Raw genomic sequence first — 25,250 nt, 5'->3', positions numbered from 1 at the left:
AGATTCCCATCACGGAGGTCACGCAGGTCGCGGAAGACCTGTATGCCCACATATTTAAAGGTACGAGGAGCCCAAGGAATATCAACTGGACAGGAGGAGGGACGTTCCGTGCCCTCAGTCATTGGGAAAACGTATGTCTTTCTCCTATTCACCCAGAGACCAGACGAGCTACCAAATTGCTCAAGTAAAGTGAAAGCCCAAGGACTTCCCGACACGCCATCCCGTAGATAGATCAACAGGTCATCCGCGTAGAGTGATGTTCCTCGCGACCCCATGGCACCCCGACCGCACCCCTCCATTCGGAACTGCGCCCCTCCATTCGGAAGAGGCTCAATGGCCAGGGCAAACAATAGAGGCGAGAGAGGGCAACCCTGTCTGGTACCCCGAAATATTGGATAAGTGGTCGATATCACCCCGCCCACCCGTACCTTCAGCATTGGGAAACAGTACAAGAGCTCAAATCCAGTTCTCGCACAACCCCATTCGGGCCATCACTGCTCTCAGAAAATCCCACTGTACTGAATCGAATGCTTTCTCGAGGTCCACTGATAAGAGCACGGCGACAGTGTCTCTGCCCATGTGGTAGGTGTAGAAGTGTATAAAGCCTTCTCAGGTTCAGAGAGGTATTACGCTCGGGTATAAAACCATTCTGGTCCTCATGAATGAGGTGAGGAACATGGAGCAGGAGTCAATTAGCTAGGGCTTTACTAAGGATTTTGAAGTCGCAGTTCAGCATGGATAAGGGCCTGAAATCGGTCACTGATGCTTCTCGTGACTTGGTCTTAGGTGCTTCCCGCATAGTCTAAGGTAAGATACATGCATCATAAGCCTCGGAGTAAAGATCAACTAAAGCAGGAGCCATAAGATCTACATATGTCTTGTAGAACTCCATAGGGAGTCCATCGGGGCCTGGTGCCTTGCCCGCAGCTAACTGTGTTATAGCGAGTATCACCTCCTCCAGGATGAGCTGCCGCCCCCCCCAGGGGATTCCGATCCTCCGGTTGCAGTGTGACCAGCGGTAGGGACCGTAAGTAGTGGTCCAAGGATTGCAGCAGCACCCCCTCAGGTTGGCTATAGAGGGATGTATAGCAGGTTTTAAAGGCGTCCGTTATCTCAGACGTACCATAAACGTGCTTCCCCTCCGCACCCCCTTACACTTGTGATCAGGGTACTCCACCCCCCATACTCCCCTCTGTTCGCACCAACCAGGCTAACAGCCTGCCCAATTTGCCCTCTTCTTCTTGTATGGCCATCATATGCTGGCAACGCAGCCGTTCCAACGTTCGATTAAACAATTCCCCTGTTTGGTGGAGTCTACACTTCGTGGTCCAATCTGGTCCCTGTTCCACCTCCCTATCAGTTCCTTTTCCAGTTGATTTACTTCACGCATCAGGGCACGTCTAACCCCTACTGATTGTCCCAGGCAGTGACCATGCATCACCACCTTCAAAGTCTCCCACTCCACACAACGTGATGCAGTTGAGCCTCTGTTGATACTGATATGCTCCAAGCGGTGCAATCGGAGTCCCTCCCTGTACACCGGGTCCTCCAGGGCCCTTGTCTGCAGCCTCCATAACAGGGTAGGCGCTCCCCCACCACATTCCGCCAAGTGATAAGCAATGGGCTGTGGTCAGATAAAGTACGGCCCAAGTATTCAGAGCCTACAATATCGTGGGTGATAGAACCAGTGCACAGCACTCGATCTATTCCTGTGTGTAGCAGGTGTAGTCCAGAGTAAAAGGAGTAATCCCTATCCCATGGATGTTGCACCCGCCAGACATCCTCTAACCCCCAGTACGTCAACCAGTCAATAAGATATTTCACCATCTTTTGCGTCATCGCCCCAGGCATGGGTGGGAGGGAACGGTCCAGTTCGGTGTCTAGTACGCAGTGTGTCACCCCCAATCAAAAAGTGCCCACTCAAGGATCTGACCAAGCGCCCGGAGAGGGTCTGCCAAAAGGGGGTCTGTTCCTGGTTGGGTGCATACACACAGCTTAGCACCATAAGTCTACCCTTCAGTCTGCCCTCCACCAGAACATATCTGCCGTTGGGGGTCTGAGTCCATAGATAGGGGCTCGAATGGAACTCCAGCCCTCACCCAGATCAGAGTGCCTCTTGCAAACGCTGAGTACGTGGTGGCGAATAGCTGCCCCCTCCATCTGCACCTTAATTTGTCTGTTTCCCCAGTGGTGAGATGCGTCTCCTGGAGCAGTGCATTATGCACCCCCCGTCTCTTTAGGTATGCCAGGAACTTGTGGCGTTTAATAGGTGACCCCCAACCCCCGGATGTTCCATGTTATCAGCTTGTAGTCCATCGCTGGGTGTAAACCAGTTCAGGAGAGGGCGGCCACATCCCCCAATGACAAACCTTTCTCATCTCACCCCCCCTTGTCCCACACGAACCACTGCAAAGGTTAGGTCTGAGATAACGAAGCTCCTACGCATTCTAAGATAAGGAAACCGTAAACCCTAACTCCCGCTTCCCAGGGCAATACTGCAACAGGCGGTTGTCCAGTAGAAACAAAGCAAACATGGCAATAACAATGAGTCATATGAAGTTCTCGCCATTCAGTGAACAGTGATCGAGAATCTGAGCTGGGGACTGTGGCCGCAGTGGGCCCATAGTCAAACATAAGCCCCGGGTGAGGAGCTGGCAACCTTCAGTAATTGTCAGCACAGATCATCTGCCATTCAGGGAGTCACCTGCGGCGCCGCATCAGAATGATGGGAGTCTGAATCCATGGATTGGGATCGGTGATCTGATTGCCCTCCGCTAGCCTTATCAGCTGAGGTCGCCCATTGCAGTGAAGCTGCCGCCTCCAATGCAGCCTGTCTGTCCAGTTCCTTCTGTGCTGGCATTGGCCTCGTTCTTGGGTGGGATCTGTTCCGCTTCCTCCTCACTCTCCTGTGATCTTGCCGGAATGATTACCCCAACTGAGCACCGGGGTTGCCGTTCGCCGTGTGCGTCTCCAGCCACTCCCAAGCCTCCTCTGGTGTTTGAAGGAAAGTTGTGTGGCCCTCCAGAATCACTCTCAGCCTAGCCAGGAATAGGAGCGAGTATTGGATGCCTGCTTCCCTCATAGCCCTCTTTACCTCTGCATAGGAAGCGCGCTTGAACTGCACCTCCGCAAGTGAAGTCTGGGAAGAGGGTCACTGTTCCATTGTTCACTCGGAAGGGCCCAGCCTCCCTGGCTCGCTGCAGCAGGATGTCTCTGTCTCTATAGTGGAGTAGTTTAGCCACCACAGTTCGTGGGGGTCGTCCCACCGCAACTGGTTTCGAAGGTACCCGGTGGGCCCTCTCCAAGGCAAAAAAATAAGGGGTAAGCACCTCCTGCCACAGCCATTTTTCAAGAAAGGTCACCGCATCAGTCCCCTCAGCTCCTTCAGGCAGCCCAATTATGCATACATTGTTATTCCGGTTTCGGCCCTCCGCGTCTTCAGCCCGGCGTTCTAGCCGCTGAACATGGTCCATTAGTTGCACTACCGTGGCATGAATCTCCTGTTGCGCCGGGGCCAGATCCGTAAGTGTTCTCAGCACAGCGAACTCTATCAGCAAGATTCTAATGATCCGCTTGCGACAGGCCTAGCTCCACCGATACCTGGCCTATTTCTCACTGGAGTGTAGTTTTAGACTCTTCAGTAGCGCCTAAGGTCTTGTTCAATGTGTCCTGCAAGGAGGGCAGAGCCGGTGCGGCCATGTCTGTCTGGGTTTGATCGCCGTCCCGGCTTTTCCCCTGTGAGTGACTTTCCCTTTGTACGTTGTTTAGTAGACATGCAGTCAGGCTGAGCGCTCCCCCAACAGGTGATCCGCAGCAGCCATAGCAATTTCTCACCGGGTCACCAAGCCGCTCCCCCGGGCTGGCACGGCCAAAGGGGGGGCCTCTATTTCAGTGGGCAGGTCCCCACTAGGATAGATGTCGGTTTACCCCATCAGGGCACAGCTGCCAAGAATTCAACAGCCTTAGGCCTCAGGCAGCGCCTCCCGGGCGGATCCTTGTCCAGGCTCCAAGTCCCATAAAGCGCCTCGCCGGTCACGACCAATCCCAGCTCCCCTGGGACAAGTGCGGCAGGTGCACGTTTCAATCCGCATCCCGCGGGGCAGCCTCCTCTTGTTCTAAGCCGCCCCACACCTTCAGCAGTGTACTGTATCTCGCACCCTCACCGCTGCTCGGCGGGGGCTTTCCAATTGCACCGTGGGGGCCCCTTGGCGCTCACTGCAGCTGCCCTCCCGCCATCTCCTATGCCAGCAATGGACGGCTCCTCTGGCCCCGCCGATATGCGTATGTCCAGGTGCACCCTCGGGCAGCCCAGCGATGACACCACCGTTGCAGCTCCAAGAGTCCCCAGATGCTCCAGTCCTGAGGCTGCAGCAATCTGCCGTGGCCCAGGTACACCATTCCGCGGGCCCGACGTATGCCACAGCACCGGCCCTGTCCTCCCCTCGCACTCCGGGCTCCTCCGCAACTCTCCGGCACCACTCCGGGCAGCTAAAATGCCTCCGCAGGCGTATCCTGAGCTCCCTCAATGCTGTGGGCTATCACCGACCCCTCTCAGGGCTGCTTATGGAGGATAAAAGCTGGGCCATGACGGAGCGAGATTATTTTGCATCCGCCGTGAGCGCCGGTCAGGCCACGCCCCCAACTCACATCTTAACATGTTAAATTTGTTCCCTCCAGTAAGAATGTCTACTGACAAGTGGAATTTAATCCATAATTTATTTTTTTACAATCATATCCTTCAAGTCAACTGCCTGTGATACATTTAAGCTTCCTTCTTAAACAGCATTCCTGATTGTCTTTACATTAAGTGAACAAATCAGCTGCAGGTTTTATACAATACTACAGCATAAACCACTAGTTCTCAGGATGCCTCCATAACAAATAGTATAGTATTTTCTTGCCACTACCACTCTTCCTCATTTAATTTTTGCACAGCGTCAATATTTTTTTGCTGTCTGAACAGAACCTGCATACTCTTCCAGGGGGGTCTTTATTAATAGTCATACATGTTGTGTTATCCGACCCAATTTTTATAAACAAATCACAGTTTGACTTTCTGTGGCAGGCTATATTAGATATTTTTGATTTATGTTGTTTTTGTAAAGAAACCATTTTTTAAATTGAGTTTCAATGCATAAAAGTGACAGTCACAAAATGTTTTGGAGGAAAAGTGTGAGGAAAGGAGGGCAGTGCAGCGAGATAGGCTGCTATCTACAGACACTGGAAAACCAACAGTTCCTTTAACGCCCCCCTAACTGCTGCGTTTTTTCCCCCCCCCAGTGCTGAGCCCTTTTTTTTCCCACTGTTTGGAGTACTTTGTGCTTAGGCCTCTAAATTGTGTTTTCTCACATAAGGTATCCGTGCCAAATGTATGCCCCCCCCAACATCATGGGGACTCTAAAGGTACCAAGGGATCCTAGACTCCCCTGGAGAGGACAAAGGAACTGGGCACAATATAGCCAAAATTGGGAGATTTTGGGGGGAAAAATAGGAAAAAAGTGCTGCTCAAAAAAGTGTTTTGTTGCCTAAAAATGGCTTCAACAAAAGGTTTACTGTCTTTCACCATCTTCCCAGCTTTGATGCTCCTGCATAGCTGAATCCAAAAACCAATTCACCATAGTTTTGGCACTTCTCAAGGAGCTAGTCCATTTTCCTAATTGTTGTGCTTCCAACCTACTTCCAGCTTATCGTGGGAAACAAGTGTGAAACGCACAGGTGATCCTGGAAAGCAATAGATTTCTGAAAGTTAGACAAAATTCTGAATTCAGTAAATGGTTATTTGTGTGGCTCTCAAGGATTTCCAAAGAAACTAACTTTTGAAGTAAAAAAAAAAAAATATTCAATATAAAGAGGAGCAAAAAGACAGCTGTTTGTGACATTTTCATCTGTAACTTCTTGTCATGATGGTTGATTTACAAAAACAATATACCCTGACGTCTGCTAGACCTTTCTGATTTCAGGGGGTATGCAGGGTTTCTAGGTTGTCACATCTCCTTTTTTCATAATGTGGATAGTAGTGGATTTTGGGCCCTAGCCCATCCGGCAGCTAAGGAAACTTCGCAAACCTGTGCATTTTTTTTAAAACTAGACCCCTAGGGCACGTCAGGGTGTGGTGACTTGTGTGGCTCTGCCCAGGTATTATTACCCAAAAGCCCTTACAAACTTCAAACCTTGATCAAGAACACACATTCTCCACATTTGTGGCAATCTTCTAGAATCTGCCAGCACACACAACCTTCCTATCACTTGTGAGTTTCCACGTATCTCACAATAACAGTACCCTACTTGTGAGGGTAGGCCACACAAAATGTCCTAAAGCACTGCTTGGAGAGATCAGGCAATAGGTTAGTTGTGGTATTTGGGGGCCATGCTTGGCCACTACCCATGGAAACCTACCAATCACACAGACATCCAGGGTGGGGTGACTTCCATGGATCACAATGGTTTTGTCCTTTGCTCTGCAAACCTTAAACTCTGGCCAAAATCACACATTTTTCTTACTTTTCAGTGATGGAAACTTCCAGAATCATCAGGAATCCATCCAGTTCCTACCTGTCCGTGATATCCTGCTTGTTCTGATGAGAAAACACTGCCCCACTTTTGTGGCCGAATCAAACCAGCATCAATAGGAGTCCCCTGTGAGGCTGTGGGTTGTTTGACTGTATTTAACATAATTAATTTTCACTCTCAGAAGTAATTTATATTTCAAATTAAAGTGTTCCATGTTCCCTGTGGGGAATTATTCTAAGATGTATGACTTTAATTCAGATCACTACGATGCAGATATAGGGCTAAAGTGAACTACTATTTCTTTAGCTTTTTTCTAAAGTGGAAGAGTGATGATGACTAATGAATGGATCTAAACAGGGATGAAATTACATATCATCTTAGTACTGCAGAAGGCCCAGCACCTGGTCTTTTCCTTCCTCCACTACCTGGATTGCAGTACGGTGGTGTGGGTGCTGCCTGTCTTGCGAAGCAGTCTGAACATTTTCATCTTGGATGCTGTTCTTGGCGGGGTGGAATCTTTACCTGTTAAATGATGCAGCATGTTTTGAAGACTGGGTGCTTTGCACGGGGTGTCAGTCAAGTTGGAGTTGTCCTGTTACATTGCATAAGGCCTTTGATGAGGGGAATGTCTGCATGAAAACACATCTCTATGGTCTAAAATGGGTTTTGGGAACACTCAACAGAAGGATTTTGAGGTCTGAATCACTGTTCTGAGGTCAACCTCTGGCTGGAATTGCTACACTCTATTGAGCATAGTCATTTATTGTCAGGTGGATGACATGGGTCCTAACTCTAAGGTTTGTATCAATTTAGAGGCCAATGAATTTGTCTTTATTACGTTGTGGAGCGGAGTTGTTTAAAATATTTCATGAATCCCTTCCTTGACGTGCTCTTGCTTGCTGGAGTAATCTGTTAGAGCAAATTGTGTTGTGACCAACTTGAGATAGGACATGGGCATCCTCACTTCAGTGGTAACAAAGCCAGTTCTTAAACAGATTCATGTGATGGCTAGATGGGACCCTCATCCATCATATGTAGTCTAAGGTTCTGCAAATACTAGACTGATACGTCCCCTTAAGAAATGATATGGAAATCAGACAAGAGGTCTGCTTAAATATTGTGCTTTATGCTGCCTTTCTGCTTCCTTTCTACTTTTCTCTTGCTGTGAAGTATACTTTGAGGTTGTAAATCGGGAAGAGTGTTTTTGCAGGAGCAGGATAAATTTACTATTCATTTGACTTATTTACTTGCAGTCGAAAGCCACAGTCTTTTCCCGACCATGTTCAGGCCTTTACCCAGCTGTCAGTTATCAGACCCATTACAATATTAGTGTCTCTTTTGAGAAGGAAGTGATGAGGGATCTGTGCCACGGAGTAGAGTTGCTGTATAAAACACACATTGCTACTGACGTGTAAACAGGTTTATTAACAAATTTGCAATGTAGTTTTTAGTCCTATCACTAGGTTCTGCAAAACATAAAGATTCTAGAAAGTGGTATGCCTATGGGTCAAGTATTTAATGTCATCTTAAAAGTAACATTTAATTTGTTGACACAGTAGTTCTGTAAAATGTACATGTTTCCTGGATCCTCTGTAAAATTGGAGGTGGATTCTACAGCATTTGACCCAGTGGATACCCTTCCTGACAAAATACTGTATAAGGTTATTTCTCTTGTTTTGTGACAACCAGCATAGATATGTTTATCAGCCTTTAAACATTTTAAAACCGAATATTAGCACTATAAACAAAATCCCAGCATGGAAACCCGAAAGTGACAAGCAGCAGATAGCAAAGCCCAAGGAAAAAGGATTATAAAAAAAAAAAAATCAGCAAGACAGACCAGCTTGTCGCTATACGAGACCTACTTCAGCTGAACTAGTTCATTGCTAACATGATTTTTTTTTTTTGCCAGTCCATTGCTCTTTTCTTTTTATCTATATTTTATGATATTGTCAAGTACATGATCATCCTTTGACAATGGTATCCTAAATGTAATGTTTTTTAAAATAATTGAATGTTTAAGGCTCATGATTTTTTACACATGAAGGATGTTATTGCAGTAATGTGTGCAACTTTATAGTTTTACTTTACTAGTCTCCATTATTTGTGAATTTACCTTTTTTCTAATTTTCTTTCCTGTCACCAGGTTGCACGTACAATCAATAACATGCAGCAACAGATTCAGCAGCACCAGCGTCAGCTGGCCCAGGCCCTGCTGATGAAGCAGCAGCCGCCCCCTACTCATCCTTCCATGCACCCCTTTGTGGGAAAATCAGCCACAGATTTCTCTCCTCACACCCAGGCGCACAGCCTCTCTGACCTGCAGACCAAAGAGCAGCAGTCTTCACAAAATACCTACACTTCCTATCCCATTGGTAAGGTTTTTTTTGTCTGCAACACAAGAGCTGGTTGGATTGCATAAACCCTTAAATGCTGAACAATAATGTCTGCCATACTCTTCACTCCTATTGCTATCTGCCATTTATGTTTCCTCTGTCCCAACACCTTTCACTTCTTGTGATTTATTCCTGAGATATTTTGAAAGTACTTTCTTATTCATGATTTTATTGGTGATTAGTGGTGTTATTTATGTGCATTTGAGCAAGGGAAATGCTAATGTGTGGTGTGATCATGACACAGTAAAAGCTGTTCCTAGGCACCGCCGCTTGCTAATTGTATTTAAGATGTAATTCCTATGTAAGCAAGCATAAATCTGAGTTCTATTTGTTGTGCGCCCCTTAGAATCTTTAGGCAAATCAATGCCAAAGTGCATTAGCAGTAACTGAGCAGATCAAATTGAAAGTTACGGAGGCCTGGCCAGCAAGTATATTTGGAGCTTTTTGCTGTAAGGAGATAGTCTCACTTAGAAAACAGTAATATGCTATCTGTGTCCCAGACAATTTATGTCTCTTTAAAATTGTGCACCAAAGAATCCCTATCCTGCCCAATGAATCTTTTTTTTTTTTTTCATCCTTATGGTAGCAAAGAGAGATGCTCTGCTGACAGGTCAAGATTTCAAGGTGGTTAAGTTTATGAAACTAATAAAATTAATAGATCCACATATTATGTTAATATACAAGTATTAAAATACACATGTTCAAATATTTCAGATGAACAACGTTCAAAATGTCATTCAAAAGGATTCAAGCATCCTCATTACAGCCGCAAAATACATACAGGCCAAACCATGCCTTGGTCCCCGGATTAGATTGAAAGAAAAACAGTGGGCCCAGCGGCCAAATCAAAACTGAACCACGTGTATAGACAGGTCTTCAAACCAACACCGTAATATTCAAACCCAATAAATGGATAACAAAGATAACTGCCCTAGTGGCCAATCAACAGACCATGTCTCTCTCCCCCATAACCCAGAAGACCCCCTTACAAACAAAATTTAATACAGAAAATCAGAATAAATCAACATCAAAAATTCCCTCTCCCTATATAGTGCACATATGAAAACATTGTGTGCAGCACCCTTGTCACATAGAATCCACAAAATGATCTACATGGTGGATGCAAAGGGGACAAAAACACAAAGGAGAAAGTTATAAAATCAGTAACAAATACCACAAAAAACATGGTGTTTTAAGGATACAGATGTCACTGCTTTATTCCTCATTAAGTATGTAGAGCAAGCTCCTCATCCTGATTCAATCCCCATGGAGACTTGCTCCCCAGCCGAAAGATATTTTTAGATTCCAAGAGTCGCAGTCACTTCTCCCGCTCACAACTGATCGCTGTTAGGATCACCCTGTCAACACCAAAGAATTGTAAAATGTCTGAATTTACAGCATGTTCCCTGGCCCAGTGTCTGTCCATGGGATAGTTCAGATCACAAAGTTGGGTCGCCCTTAGATGTTCTAAGATCCTTTTCTTGGCAGGGAAAATAGCACTCCCTGCATACTGGAATTCACATGGACAGATTAACACACAAACACTGTAGTCACTGCTACAGGTATTACATTTTGTAAACTGTTGTGTCCTGTCTATGGGTAATGTAAAAGTCTTCCTGTCCTTGCTGCTCTTACCTACCTTGCAGTTTCTACATTTGAAAAAACCTTTCTGTTTCGTAAGCCAACCGCCTTGATCTTTGTGTGTTGAGATAGCTATGGACAAGAATATCCTTGATAGACATATTTCCTGTATGTTACCAAAGGGTGTAAAGACACCTCATGACCTATCACTGGATCTGCTTGAACTAAATGCCAATGTTTTCAAAGCATTCTCTTGATTTTGCCTGACTCATAGCTGTATGTGGTGATATCTTGTTTTTTCTGGAGTTTCAGACCTATTCTGGGTCCCTTGACCAATAGACTATCCCTAGACAGGATCACCCGCCTTTTGACTAACTGTTCTGAGAACTTGTAAAGGATATCCTTTTGTCTTAAATCTACTAATCATCCTCCTCTTCTTTCTCGTACGCGACTGGTGTTTTACAATTCCTCTTTGCACTCAAAAACACACCAAAAGGGATACTCCATTTCAAATTATTGGGGTGATGGCTATGACCATGTAAATGCTGTTACCAGCAGTGTCCTTTCGGAAAAGGGGTGTGGATGGCCCCATTGATGAATAGAACACCGATATCCAAGAAATCCATTGTCCAGTCATCAATTTTGTGTGTAAATGCCAAATTCAAATTATTATTGGAAATGTGTTTGAGAAAATTCTGTAGAGAACCTCGAGAATCATCCCAGATGCCAAACATCATCTATGTACCCCGTCCATAATACTATGTGTTTAGTCCATATTTCATATTCTTCTGTGAATACATGCCTCTCTTCCACCCATCCCAAGAATATTCCTGCAAAACTTGGAGCAAAGCAACTGCCCATTACAGTGCCAGTCACCTGTCTATACCAATTCACATTAAAGAGAAAAAAAATGTATTCTCAAGGCAACATTTTAACATTTCAACATTTCCAGCAACATCATGCAGTAGTCGTACATATGGATAGCCCTGTCACTGGAAAAAATGCCTGTATTCCCTGAGTGTTATCAATACATGTATACAAAGACACCACATCACTGGTGGTAAACAAATAATTTGGACTCCATGGTATGTCACTGATTTTGTTGACAGTACTGTCCCTGTAATAACATGTTCAACTTAGTACATATGACAGTAGGTCATAATTCAAATAAATATATGCTGGATCCAAGAGACTGCCATTAGCTGAAAATATATATACCTGCCTGGAAGGTTTTCCATGTGCTTGTGAATTTTAGGTAGCATGTAAAAAAAACAGGGGGCTTATGTACATACAGGAATTGAAATTCATTTGAGCTCAAAAGACCCCTTTCCAGCCACTGACTCAACATAGAATGATACTTAAGAATGGTCTGCGTATATGCATTGAGGCTGGTTAACCCATAGTTCCCTGACATGGCGATCTGTCTTTTTGCCTCTTGTAAATACTTGTTAATGTCCCTTAGGACCACATTACCGCCCTTATAAGATGGCTTGATAACCAAATTGGGATCCTTGGCTAAAGTATCTAATGCCACTCTCTGTTCTCTTGTGAGATTTTCAGCATGATGGTTCTTGCTGTCTGTCCAAAACCTCAAGAGATCTCTTATCACTCATGGAAGAAATCGATATTGTTGTGTGGTGTGATTGGGTTACACCTAGATTTGGGTTTAAAATGATTAGGTTTAGTTCTGTCCAACTCAAGATTTAAAGACACCAGAAGATCCCTCTCTCTGGCCCAATCAACCTGCCCACTCCCCAGTTCCCTCAGCGTAGCCAACCCCTTAATACTTCGTAACCACTAATTATCATATGTGGGATCATGTGTGGAGTGTCTGAGAGGTATCCATTTTTCATAAGTTTTAATTTTCTAATAAACAAAAAGATATAAATGTGTATCCTAGAGTAGTCCATATTAGACACAGGGCAAAAAGATAAGCCAAGTTCCAAAAGGGACTGCTCAGTCCTACTCAGTTCATGTGTAGACAAATTCACAATAGTTAGGAGGTTCTCACCCATTACTCTTTCTTCGCTGGTCGTGTTTGTCTCCCTTGTGGCAACAATGTCTTGTCCTTTCCTCCCTTCTCTTCAGGGTTTTTCCCATGGTAGCTTTTCTCATGGGCTCCTGTTGTACTGTAAAATGGCACTTGTCTAGAGCTGGCAGTGCTGTAATGTCCTTGATAGATGTGGAGGGCTGCTCCTGTAGCTCAGAATAATTTTCTGAGCCCGAATCTGAAATTGCCAATTCCTTTTGTCTCAAAGCACCCATTTATTTTAATTGCCTCACTGCTTCATCGAACTTGCGTCCAAAGGTCAGAATTTGCCCACTTGAATAGCCCTGCTTGTCTCGAAGGAACTTCTGCCTTTTTGTTTTCCATTTTCATTTCCTCTTCATACTTAGTTAGCCTAGCCTAGCCTCCATTGTTACAACAAATTTACGAAATGTCTTCCTGTTCAGACTGTTGATTTATCAATTGTATCAGTTGTGTAATTTCCTTGCTGGTCTGTTCTAATTCAATCTTGGCATATTTTGTCAGCGCACTCCAACAAATTTCTGCAAGTTGCGTCCATCAGCTGAGTTTTGGATGAGGGTTCTGGTAAAATGGCTTGATTCTGTAACCCATGAGGGACCCTTCCAACCTCAGTGTAATTGTCTAATGAGGTGATCTCCCACTTCCTGTTAATCTCCTTGCGCAGCAACCTTTCAGTCTGAAAGAGGAATTGTTTTCAGGTTTTGCCTGTTTCTCCTGCACCGCTTGTTTTATCAGCACTATCACTCAACAGTGTTGTCATCTTCACTGAAAAGGCTGTGCACTTTTTCGTTTCTGGCGTACTTCATCCATGAATTCTAAATGAGACACTAATGATGGGGTGTGTGCGTAGATTCAACCACAAGCCTTTAAAGTCCCGCCATAAGCATACTCACTGCCACAGCACCCCTGCAAATTCCTGTATGCCCCTCTGATAGACGAAATCGGTACAAGACAGTGTCCCTTCCCACACAACAAGCACAAGAGAAAGCAGGCATTCAGACTACCTCTTACCAGTCTCGTATGGATCACTGCGGAAAGCGGGTTGCATTGTGGACCAGGCACTGGTATATGATCAGGAGAGTTCTGCACGCATACATGTAAAAACACACACGTCTGACGCATCAGTTGCAGGTCGTTTGGGAAACATAGTAAAGAAATTCATGAACAGCAGGAGTGTTAAAAAAATAAATAAATAAATAAAGGTAGGAAACATTTGTGGTTTCCTCACTTAAAAGTACCAAGAGCTAACCTATGTGACCTTTCTCAGTTTGGGCTGATGTCTAATCAGTAGCTAAATCGCTGGAGCAAGTGGCGATCGAACAACTACAAACGTTTGTGGAGGCAATCAACATCTTAGATGGGTAACAAACAAGTTTTAGACCTTCCTGTCATATTGACGCAAACGTATTTGTTCTTGATAAGGGTAAAATGGAAATCACTGGAGGCCTTGTCAGGGCACTAATATTGTCTGTCATGTCAACTGCTTTTGACCCATCAATATAGTTTCAAAGATCAAACTACGGAGGCTTATGGCATGATCAGAGATGTTAGATTGTCTCAGGTAATGTTTCTCATTGTGCATCAGTATTGGGCAGTCCTCTCGTGGTGTGGGGGCCCACAGTGATCATCTTTATCTCCATTGCTTTTTATTAAGTTGCAGCCTACCAGACGGATCAGCTGCCTGGTTTGCTAACTGCATCTTGGGGACTTTCCGAAAGTTGACGGTGGAATGCATTCTGCACGTTGATTACCTTTGGCTTTGTGGTTTGTTATTCACATCTTCTGGCTTACTATCTGCTGCCTTTATTTTGTTTAGGCTCCCCCGGTTCAGTATGTCCCTCCTGTTGCCTAAACGTATTTACTATATGCTTCCATGAATTCCCTTTCTGTAAACAGGCCTGTTAAGCGGTTTCTACTTTGGTAATGGGACTGCGTATTTAGGACAGCAGAATCCAAAGTGTGCAAGACTAGGTCTATCCACATAGCCAGTAACTGCCAGCCTAACTCCTGGCTAGCTCAGAGTGCCTCACCCACACCTCCAAACCCACCTGGGTAAAAGGTGACAACCTGAACATGACACTCGAACTCCCCAGGAAAGCTGTGGAAACAGATCTTACCCCTTTAAGTTCTGTTACTCATACATGCCAAGGCAAGACAACGAAATGCAAGATAAGTTTTCAGTGCATTTATTGAAACAATCACAATCGTGCATATAGAGCTAACTGGGATAATTAAGCAGATGAAACAAAGCAAAGTAATCAGTGTTATGAACAAGGCAAAGAGGATAAACAATCCAACCGTGATGTTTGTAGTTCTAGATGTACTAGAGGTTCCTACCTAACCCTACGTCTATGCTGAGAGCATATCGGTTGTACCCTTCTGCCTGACCTGATCTAAGAGATTAGCCCCACCCCTATACCTGAGAATAGAGTAAGGAATCAGCCTGCGGTGTAGATGTCAATCCTCTCAGGAAGCTAAGAGAACAGTGACAGCAGGGCTGCATGTCACACAGTGTGCGTCCCAGGATAGTCGTGGCCAGAATGCCCACTGGCTCCTCTGGTTCAGCACATCATTTATATAATAAACCATACTGTACAGGGAGTGCAGAATTATTAGGCAAATGAGTATTTTGACCACATCATCCTCTTTATGCATGTTGTCTTACTCCAAGCTGTATAGGCTCGAAAGCCTACTACCAATTAAGCATATTAGGTGATGTGCATCTCTGTAATGAGAAGGGGTGTGGTCTAATGACATCAACACCCTATATCAGGTGTGCATAATTATTAGGCAACTTCCTTTCCTTTGGCAAAATGGGTCAAAAGAAGGACTTGACAGGCTCAGAAAAGTCAAAAATAGTGAGATATCTTGCAGAGGGATGCAGCACTCTTAAAATTGCAAAGCTTCTGAAGCGTGATCATCGAACAATCAAGCGTTTCATTCAAAATAGTCAACAGGGTCGCAAGAAGCGTGTGGAAAAACCAAGGCGCAAAATAACTGCCCATGAACTGTGAAAAGTCAAGCGTGCAGCTGCCACGATGCCACTTGCCACCAGTTTGGCCATATTTCAGAGCTGCAACATCACTGGAGTGCCCAAAAGCACAAGGTGTGCAATACTCAGAGACATGGCCAAGGTAAGAAAGGCTGAAAGACGACCACCACTGAACAAGACACACAAGCTGAAACGTCAAGACTGGGCCAATAAATATCTCAAGACTGATTTTTCTAAGGTTTTATGGACTGATGAAATGAGAGTGAGTCTTGATGGGCCAGATGGATGGGCCCGTGGCTGGATTGGTAAAGGGCAGAGAGCTCCAGTCCGACTCAGACGCCAGCAAGGTGGAGGTGGAGTACTGGTTTGGGCTGGTATCATCAAAGATGAGCTTGTGGGGCCTTTTCGGGTTGAGGATGGAGTCAAGCTCAACTCCCAGTCCTACTGCCAGTTCCTGGAAGACACCTTCTTCAAGCAGTGGTACAGGAAGAAGTCTGCATCCTTCAAGAAAAACATGATTTTCATGCAGGACAATGCTCCATCACACGCGTCCAAGTACTCCACAGCATGGCTGGCAAGAAAGGGTATAAAAGAAGGAAATCTAATGACATGGCCTCCTTGTTCACCTGATCTGAACCCCATTGAGAACCTGTGGTCCATCATCAAATGTGAGATTTACAAGGAGGGAAAACAGTACACCTCTCTGAACAGTGTCTGGGAGGCTGTGGTTGCTGCTGCACGCAATGTTGATGGTGAACAGATCAAAACACTGACAGAATCCATGGAAGGCAGGCTTTTGAGTGTCCTTGCAAAGAAAGGTGGCTATATTGGTCACTGATTTGTTTTTGTTTTGTTTTTGAATGTCAGAAATGTATATTTGTGAATGTTGAGATGTTATACTGGTAATAATAAATAATTGAAATGGGTATATATTTTTTTTTTGTTAAGTTGCCTAATAATTATGCACAGTAATAGTCACCTGCACACACAGATATCCCCCTAACATAGCTAAAACTAAAAACAAACTAAAAACTACTTCCAAAAATATTCAGCTTTGATATTAATGAGTTTTTTGGGTTCATTGAGAACATGGTTGTTGTTCAATAATAAAAGTAATCCTCAAAAATACAACTTGCCTAATAATTCTGCACTCCCTGTATTTGAAGTACAGTTCCCATGCAATGCTATGTCCAGGTAGTAGAAGCTGTCTCCTGAACGGACAACACAAACCAGCATATCATGTACAGTGTTCTTCTAGTCTTTTACATTATATAGTGTGCAAAGGCGAACTAAACAAGCGGCTTGTTCCTCACTTTACTTGAATAAAAGCCAGAAAATATGAAAAAAAAATGATTGCTAAAAGCAGCTTTACTAAAAAAAGCTAAGATATGAAAACTAAAATGAAGCTAAAACCACAGTGACCAGCCCAGATTGTAGAGGTTCTCCACCACCCTCCCCTTGCCAATTATAGAACACAGATGCTAAAAAACCCTTTTAACTGATGCAATAAGAATGCCGAAAATCCTGAGGGCAATAAAATATTCACACCAACAGGCAGAGCAAACAGTTAAAAATAGTCAATTTGCATAAAAATGGCCAAATGTAAGTCATCGGAGGTAGCCATGACGACATCCAAAACATCAGTAGGAGGGGAGTCTAAGGAGGATCCTGCATTTCCAGATGACAGAACCATCAAAGCCTCAATGAGCAAATTGAAGAGAGATGTGATCTGAAGCCTCAGCATCCACTGAGGAAGTAGCATCCTGCGCAATGCCTGCAGTATTTCAGCCAGATAAAAACATACTTGGAGCGGTGACGTCCCTCTCCATGTAGGATGGCTCATAAAAGGCATCTTGAAGCAACTGTAGTCACATAGAACAACTACAGAAATTGACTCTCATCGGGGACATCACAAGAACCATGTCTGTAGATAGTACCAATTGCTGGGCAAGACAAACATCCTGTGCCCTCTCAAAAGGCGCCAATGACAGTGGATCACAGGCTGCACGCAGTAGAACCATACTGGTTTTGAAAGCAAAGACCAGTTGTTGTTTAGTTCCTCTAACAAAGATACTCCAAAGTACTGTATCATGCATTCATGACACAGCTAGGCGTTCAGTAGTGCCATCAACATTCGGCTTGACGTGAGACATCCATTGTGGAACAAAAATAATAATAAAATACCGCAAATTAATGCCAACACAAGTGGTATACTGAAATGACATACGGGAAAACTGCTCTCATTCCACAGCAGCCTTGATCACTCAGCATCAAGTAACTTCCATTCGAAAGTAACTGAAACACTTGGCAAACCGAAGTGATGTGAACTCCCTCCAAGTAATAAGATAAGTTAGCCACCTACGCATTAGATGCACAGTGCAGTGTCACTTGTTTACAAATCATTGAGTGGCTTATGGAAGTTTCACAATCACTGCCACTGCGAAATGCTTACTTTTCCCCGCTCATGCATTTAGAATCAAAAGGCAGAGCTCACAATTAATGTAAAAACCTCTCCCCTAAAGCTTCAAACCTAACTACCGAAAATTTTTTCAAACATGAAGTGAATTGAATTGTAGATATTGCCAGGAAGATTACTTCATGTACTAACCACACTGCTGGTGGTGTTTCAACTACTGTGAAAGGCAACTTTTTTGACTTATATATTAAGGATTTTGTATGTTGCATCCTTCTTCACGATTATCTGTTCCTTGTGTGTTTAAATGGTAAAAATAACACTTTCGAGTTCACGTGCTTCCAGGGCATGCTGTTTCATTTCTGACCCTGTAATGTTCAATTCAGCTGCATGATGGTCCTAAGCTGACCTGTCCATGTTGTAGAAACAAAATGTCATTTTGTATAATATCTATTGCAGATGACACAATGTTATGTATATAAACGCAATTGGAATACGTGTCAACACCATTATGAACACCGGCTAATGCTTTCTCTAAATTTGCCTGATCGATTTGCCCTAAACGAGCAGCAGCTTCCATTTGAGAAGGTTTCCAAAGTTCATTTAATATTGCATACAAGAATCTTTTGGAGGGTGGTGATCTAGGACCAAACAGAAATCTTGTGAATCCATGTAATCAGAGAGATGTTCTTTTACAGCTGTCAGTGTGGAATGTTGCAACCATTGCTGACATAACTTGCCATGCTGTATGTAGCAACAATCCTAGCATGTGTGTCAATAAAATGAGGGTGCGGTCTGTTCTGTAGAGTTTATGAAACGTGCAGGACAACGGTTTGTGTCCACTGACCAGAATAACCACCTGTTGGGAGATGAAAGTGTAGAATTAAATCTACCATTTCTGACCATACCATTGAGCTGATCTTCTGTGTAATTTTCCTGACTTAGCCAGGTGTGAAATTGCCCAATTGAAGGTATACTGCGCACATTCCGCTCATTAATTTTTGCTAGACCCCGGCAAGTAGCCTGCTGAACAGTGTTAGTCAGAAAACTAATCTGTACCAGAAATAGACATGCTTTAAATAAGGCATCCATCCTCTGCACTTGCCAATATTTTGTTCCCCAAACTCATTTTAAATCAATTGTTTCTTTCCAGTACTCATAGCCTTTAATGGTGAGTTGGGAAACTAATTCATTTGAATAAACTGGTATAGTTGTGATTAGCATACTTTTTCTCGCTTTTGTTGTTGGTAATTTCAATTATTATGATACAGGATCTGTAGAATGTTGCCAAGAAAAATATGTAACATTGGTCTAAATGTGTTTTAGAACTCCCTACCAGTGGAGCCTGACAGTGTTCCCATTGCCTGTAATTAAAAATGTTATGTGGGCTACTAGCTTGGTATAGGTAATGGTGCTCATAGTTGTGATAATAAAACATTTAGCCAAAATTTGTGGAGTTTTGGTACATATCTTCACTTTCAAATACAGTAAAATATTCAAGCTCAGACAGCATTGAAGAAACTGTCTTCACATCCCAATCATCAAACACAACGGCAGGTGTAATATTGTCAACATTTTTAAAACATAAGGAATTTGAAGAGTTTCTGTAGGACCAAATATTTCATATGGAGCCTTATCTCATTCAACCCCATAATGAACTGCAACAGCAGAAATATTCACATGGGACAAGTCTCTTGGCACTTTGTGGGAAGATAAGTGAGGCTTTAATATCTCATCTTCCAGTTCCGCAGCAGTGTTCAGGAAGAAAATGGCAGTTTATAAGCAAGAATAAAACAATCACAAATCCAATCCACAAGAAGAGCGCAAGCAGTGTAAATATAATCCCCAAGTAAGACCATGGACGGACCAGATAAGTGTTTTTAAGCCAGTGAAAAAGCTTATATATACCATGTAGCAAAGTGGTTGTTGAGTCCGAGAAGTCATTTTTGTCGACCAAGTATCCAGAAGCAGTCTGTGTGAAAACAGGAGCTGGTGTACATGAAAGAGAACTGGGAGACCTCTCTTATGGTGGTTCATCATAAACAACTCCATTGTTTTGAGAAGTCGTAGAGAATTGCAGACTTACGTCTGGTACATTTCTGGTACGTGTAGCAGTAATTGGAATCAACGAAAGTTCACTCTCTACCTTCCCCATCCTAGGGGAAACAATTCCAGCATTCTTTAAAGCTTGAAGAGGTATCACCTGTATGGTAATAAGAGGGGATAAAGAACCACCCAGGAATCCTCTTGGTCTACTGTGTAGGATTGGCCACATGATGCAGTTTGACTTGATAAATAGAGACACCCTGTTTGTCTTCACAACCAGCAAGCGGTGGTAAAATCACATTCCTGTTACCTCTGATTCCAAGAACTGGCACAGGTATGATGGGCCAAATTCCTTTTTTACTGCAAACTTTTCTTGAACTAGATCCCTGACTTTAGGAATCCAGCCAGTAGATGCTGGTGTATCCCTCATTCCCAACGTGTTGGCATGCATAGTAGAACATTCTTCTCTGAAGTTTTATCGCTCCTGCAAGACGGTGACGTGTTTGTTTTTGTCAAAAGGGGTATCTACCGCCCAGGGTTCCCATGGTATCCCTGTAAGCTTTGGAGGCAAAGGCAGGGCCCTGGTCCAAGTGGGATGCAGCAACTACATATGCCCCAATGAAAACTTGCAAGTCTTTAATAAAAGTACGCACGTCAGCCGATCGTTGGGGTACACCCAAACAAATCTGGCCCAAGAGTCTACAGCAAGTAGAATATATTTGTATGCACCATCTGAATTCAGAGAACCACAGTGGTCCAGCTACACACTTTGCAAAAGCTTGTTTGAGACCAAGAGGTGTGTCTGTGCTGGCCCCTTAAATTTGCTGGCAAATGTTATAACGAAAGATGCATTGCTTTGTCTGCTTGTACAGACCATGCCATTGATAGCTTTTTCATGATAATGAAATAGTACCCACCACACCAGCGTGGGCAGAAGAAACACCCTCATGTGCTGCTTGAATTAATTCTAGTGTACTGTCTTTGTTCGGGATAACACAATCACTCACTCCTGGAATTGTTACATAAGGAATGTTTTGGGCACTTAAGTTGTAGGAGTATTTTGCTTCTGGTAAAGTTGTGCCATCACCCAAGACATATTTCTTCATCCACCCTCGTATGGAAGCGACTAATCACAGCTACAGTTGCAGTAACAACTGCAGATTTGGCTGCTTCATCAGCGAGTGAATTCCCTACTGCAGGAATTGGCCTGGTGTGTGGTAGGCACCCTCTGTGTTATCACCTTTTACCAGGTCTCTCCAGGTCCACCAGCTGTGGTTCAGCAGCCAAGACTTATCTAGGAGACATGCAAAGCTTATGCAATACCACTATAGTCACAGCACTTACACACATGAAAGAACCACACAGTGTTACAAAAATAAAGGTGCTTTAGTATAGTAACACAAATACTAAAATACTGTATAGGCAATACACAAACTGGAGGGTAGGTAAACACACTATGATATACACACTAGCAATCAGTAATTAGCATAGAAAGCAATAGTCATCGGTAAAAGCAATAGCAAATAGTGAGGGCCCGAAGGCAGGCCCAAACCATATACTAAAAAAAAGTGGAATGTGAAAGGCAGTCCCTCAGTCAAGGAAGTGGGATCAGTATAGGGGAGCTGGAGGAACAAGGAACCCCAGTGATGAGTATCAGGGTGACCCCCAGCAACCAGGAGAGAAGAGCTAAGTACCTTGTTTTCCCCAAAACCAACAGGAGGACCTTGTAAGAGGATCGTGCAAGACCCAGACAAGACTGGAAGAACCCAAAGGATCCTGACAGAAGAGGACCTGCAAAGGAAGGGGACCAAGTTCAGTTTGTGAAGGTGTGTCCAGTTGTGGCAGGAGCCACTGCCCACCCTTCTCTGGATGAAGGATCAAGTCGGCGGTGAACGAAGGTCAGCAGTGCAGCACAGGAGCAGAAGAGGAGTCCTAGAAGTGATGCAAGTGATGTCCCACGTCGGTCAGTGGTGCTGAGAAACCACCAACAAACCTTGGCAAATGCAAGAGTTGATGAATCAAGTTTTGCAAGGCTGAAGAGGACCGGAAGGTCCAGGGAACCCGACCCAAGGAGGGGAGTCCGGGGTGACCCTCAGCAGCTGGGAGAGTCACAAGAAGAGGAGGCAGCCCCCACAGGCGACCCATGGTCAGCAGGCACAGGAGTCACAGTGAGGTACACTCAGCACACCTGAAAGTGTCAGATGTCACTGGAGCAGCAGGCAGGAGACTGTGGAAAGGCAAGGGCTTACTCTTCCCTCGAGTTGGACAGCTGGTGGAGTAGACCAAGGGGCCCACTCCAGAGCACCACCTGTGATGCAGGATCCACGCAGCTCCAGAGGAGATAAGATCCTTGCAGCCGGTCGTTGTTGCAGTTGGTGCCTGCAGATGCAGGATGAGTGACTCCACTCCAAGGGAGATTCCTTCTTACTTCTTGTAAATAAATCCCACACTGGCATCAGTGTAGGTTTATTGTGCTGAGAGGTTTGATACCAAACTTCCCAGTACTCAGTGTAGCCATTATGGTGCTGTCAAGTTTGTTTTGACAAACTCCCAGACCATATACTCAGTATGGCTACCCTGCACTTACAATGTCTAAGAACTGACTTGGATACTGTAGGGGCATAGTGCTCATGCACCTATGCCCTCATCTGTGGTATAGTGCACCCTGCCTTAGGGCTGTAAGGCCTGCTAGATGGGTGACTTACCTATGCCATAGGCAGTGGTTGGTGAGCATGGCACTCTGAGGCGAGTGCCTTGTCGACTTTGTCTTGTCTCCCCACTAGCACACCCAATCTGCAAGGCAGTGTGTATGTACTGAGTGAGGGATCCCTTAGGGTGGCGTAATACATGCTGCAGCCCTTAGGTACCTTCCCTGGCCACAGGGCCCTGGGTACCAGGGGTACCTTTTACAAGGGACTTAACTGTGTGCGAGGGCTGTGCCAATTGTGGAAACAAAGAACACTGGTGCTGGGGCCTGGTTAGCAGGGTCCCAGCACACTTTCAATCAAAGCTGGCATCAACACTAGGCAAAAAGTGGGGGGTGACCATGCCAACAGTGGCATTTTCCTACACCAGACATTACTGCTTGGATGCATTATCTCAAGGAGAAGTAACGTTGTGCCAAGCAGTCCTCAAATATTTTCCCGTAAAGGTGAGCTATATCTTTCATCCCACTATCCTAAATTCAGGTGTGCACATTGCCTATATACAAAAAAAAGGGGGGGGGGGGGGGGGGGTTTGAAATGCATGGTAAATTCCCATAAAAGTCTAGTCTGTAATGTTTAGAATTCTAAGTTTTTATATAATGTTCAATGGCATGTGTAGCTGCAGATACACATGCTGTGCATTATCCTGCCATCTAATGTTGGGCTCGGAGTGTTACAAGTTGTTTTTCTTCGAAGAAGTCTTTTCGAGTCACGAGACCGAGGGACTCCTCCCTTTCGACTCCATTGCGCATGGGCGTCGACTCCATCTTAGATTGTTTTCTTTCCGCCATCTGGTTCGGACGTGTTCCTCTTCGCTCCGTATTTCGGTTCGGAAAAGTTACTTAGCTATCGGAAAATTCGACGGTATTGTTTGCGCTCGGTACCGGGTTAGTGCTAGCACATCGACACCGAAGAAAGAAGCGCTCCGGCGGCTCTTCGGGGCTTCCACTCCTCGGCGGGGCCTGGTCGTCCCGACCGTGTCCATCTTCAAACCTCATGGACCGGACCCCCTTCCGCAAAGTATCCTTATACAGACCAACACTTGGTCTGTAATCTGTGTTTGTCTCCTGAACATAAAGGCCTGTCGGGCATTTCGATCTAAGAAGATTCTGCGAGATCGAAGAGCTCGAAGACTACAGATGGTGTCGACACCGGCCGGGCACATCGACGTCGAAGAAGAGGAGAGATTCTCCATTCGAGATTCGGACTCGGACGAGTCCGAGAGTGAGCAGCCGAAGACGCAGCAAACCGTGAGTAAACCAGCCCCAGCAAAAACTCACACCAAAATAATGAAGGCGAAGGGGACGCCACTGCCAACAGGCCATGGCTTAACTGGAAAACACAGTGACCAAACATAGGCACCGGAAAAGGCCTCCCAGCAGCCGAAGACATCCGACCCCGGTCGAGATACCGGCTCCGACCAAACTCGGCGCCGAGAGTTCGGCACCCCGAAAGTCAAGAAGGTTTCCTCGGAGCCGAAAAAGACTGTCAAAGATTTGGGTGCCGAAACATGCGGCCTCGGAGCCGAAACAAGGCTCCTATGCAGAAGAACAAGGCCTTTCAACACAATTACAAGGTCACAGATTTGAACAAGAACTAGGCATGGGAGAGCCAGATCATACCCAGAGGAGGCTGCATATACAAAAAGACACAGGGAGAATCAGAACTCTTTCTCCAATAAAGATGAAGCGCATGCTCGCATTTCAAGAAACGGAAATGCAGCCAAAAGCGAAAGTGGCTAAAGAAAAGACACCACCATGGTTCTCGTCACAGCAATCACCATCACATTAGTCACATCTGTCCCCGGTAGCAACACCCCCAATGATGCAGTCACCAACACACAGGGATGAGTCAAGATGACCCAGATGCATGGGATTTGTATGATGCACCGGTCTCAGACAATAGTCCTGATTGCTATCCGGCAAGGCCGTCACCACTTTAGGACAGCACTACATACATGCAGGTGGTTTCAAGGGCACCTACATTCCATAATGTAGCATTGCATGCAGAGCCCATAGAGGACGACTTTTTGTTCAACAACCTGTCATCTACTCACAGCCAATACCAAAGCTTGCCAATGCTGCCAGGCATGTTAAAACACGCCAAACAGGTGTTTCAGGACCCAGTAAAAGGCAGAGCCATCACGCCTAGGGTGGAGAAGAAATATATACCTCCCCCTACTGACCCTGAATATATCACACAACAGTTAACTCCTGAAAGGGTAAACTCCCAAACTTCTGGAGACACACCACCGCCCGACTAGGAAAGTCAGAAATTCGATGCAGCAGGCAAGAGGGTGGCAGCACAGGCAGCCAATCAATGGCGAATTGCCAGTTCTCAAGCTCCACTGGCACGATACGACAGGGCACATTGGGATGAAATGCAACATCTCATTCAACACCTTCCCAAAGAGTTCCAGAAACGTTCCCAACAGGTTGTTGAGGAGGGCCAAACTATCTCCAACAACCAAATAAGGTTGGCTATGGACTCAGCAGACACGGCGGCAAGGACAGTAAACACGGCGGTAACCATTCGGAGACACCCATGGTTACAGACCTCCGGTCTCAAGCCAGAAATT

At 44.9% G+C, this 25,250-nt stretch overlaps 1 protein-coding gene across 12 annotated transcripts in view; it reads left to right on the top strand.

The window, feature by feature from the left end:
- TNRC6C (trinucleotide repeat containing adaptor 6C) overlaps window positions 1-25,250 on the top strand; it is a 700,889-nt gene that overhangs the window by 438,864 nt on the left and 236,775 nt on the right. For all 12 annotated transcript variants that reach the window (XM_069200257.1, XM_069200259.1, XM_069200258.1 and 9 more), the window contains one exon: window positions 8,657-8,885. In XM_069200257.1, the coding sequence (XP_069056358.1) occupies window positions 8,657-8,885 (229 nt within the window). The remainder of the gene's footprint in view (window positions 1-8,656; window positions 8,886-25,250) is intronic.

The sequence above is a fragment of the Pleurodeles waltl genome, chromosome 7 (assembly GCF_031143425.1).
Source record: "Pleurodeles waltl isolate 20211129_DDA chromosome 7, aPleWal1.hap1.20221129, whole genome shotgun sequence".
Classification (NCBI taxonomy): domain Eukaryota; kingdom Metazoa; phylum Chordata; class Amphibia; order Caudata; family Salamandridae; genus Pleurodeles; species Pleurodeles waltl.
Note: the sequence above shows the minus strand (reverse complement) of the source record. Positions and strands in the feature narration are given on the sequence as shown.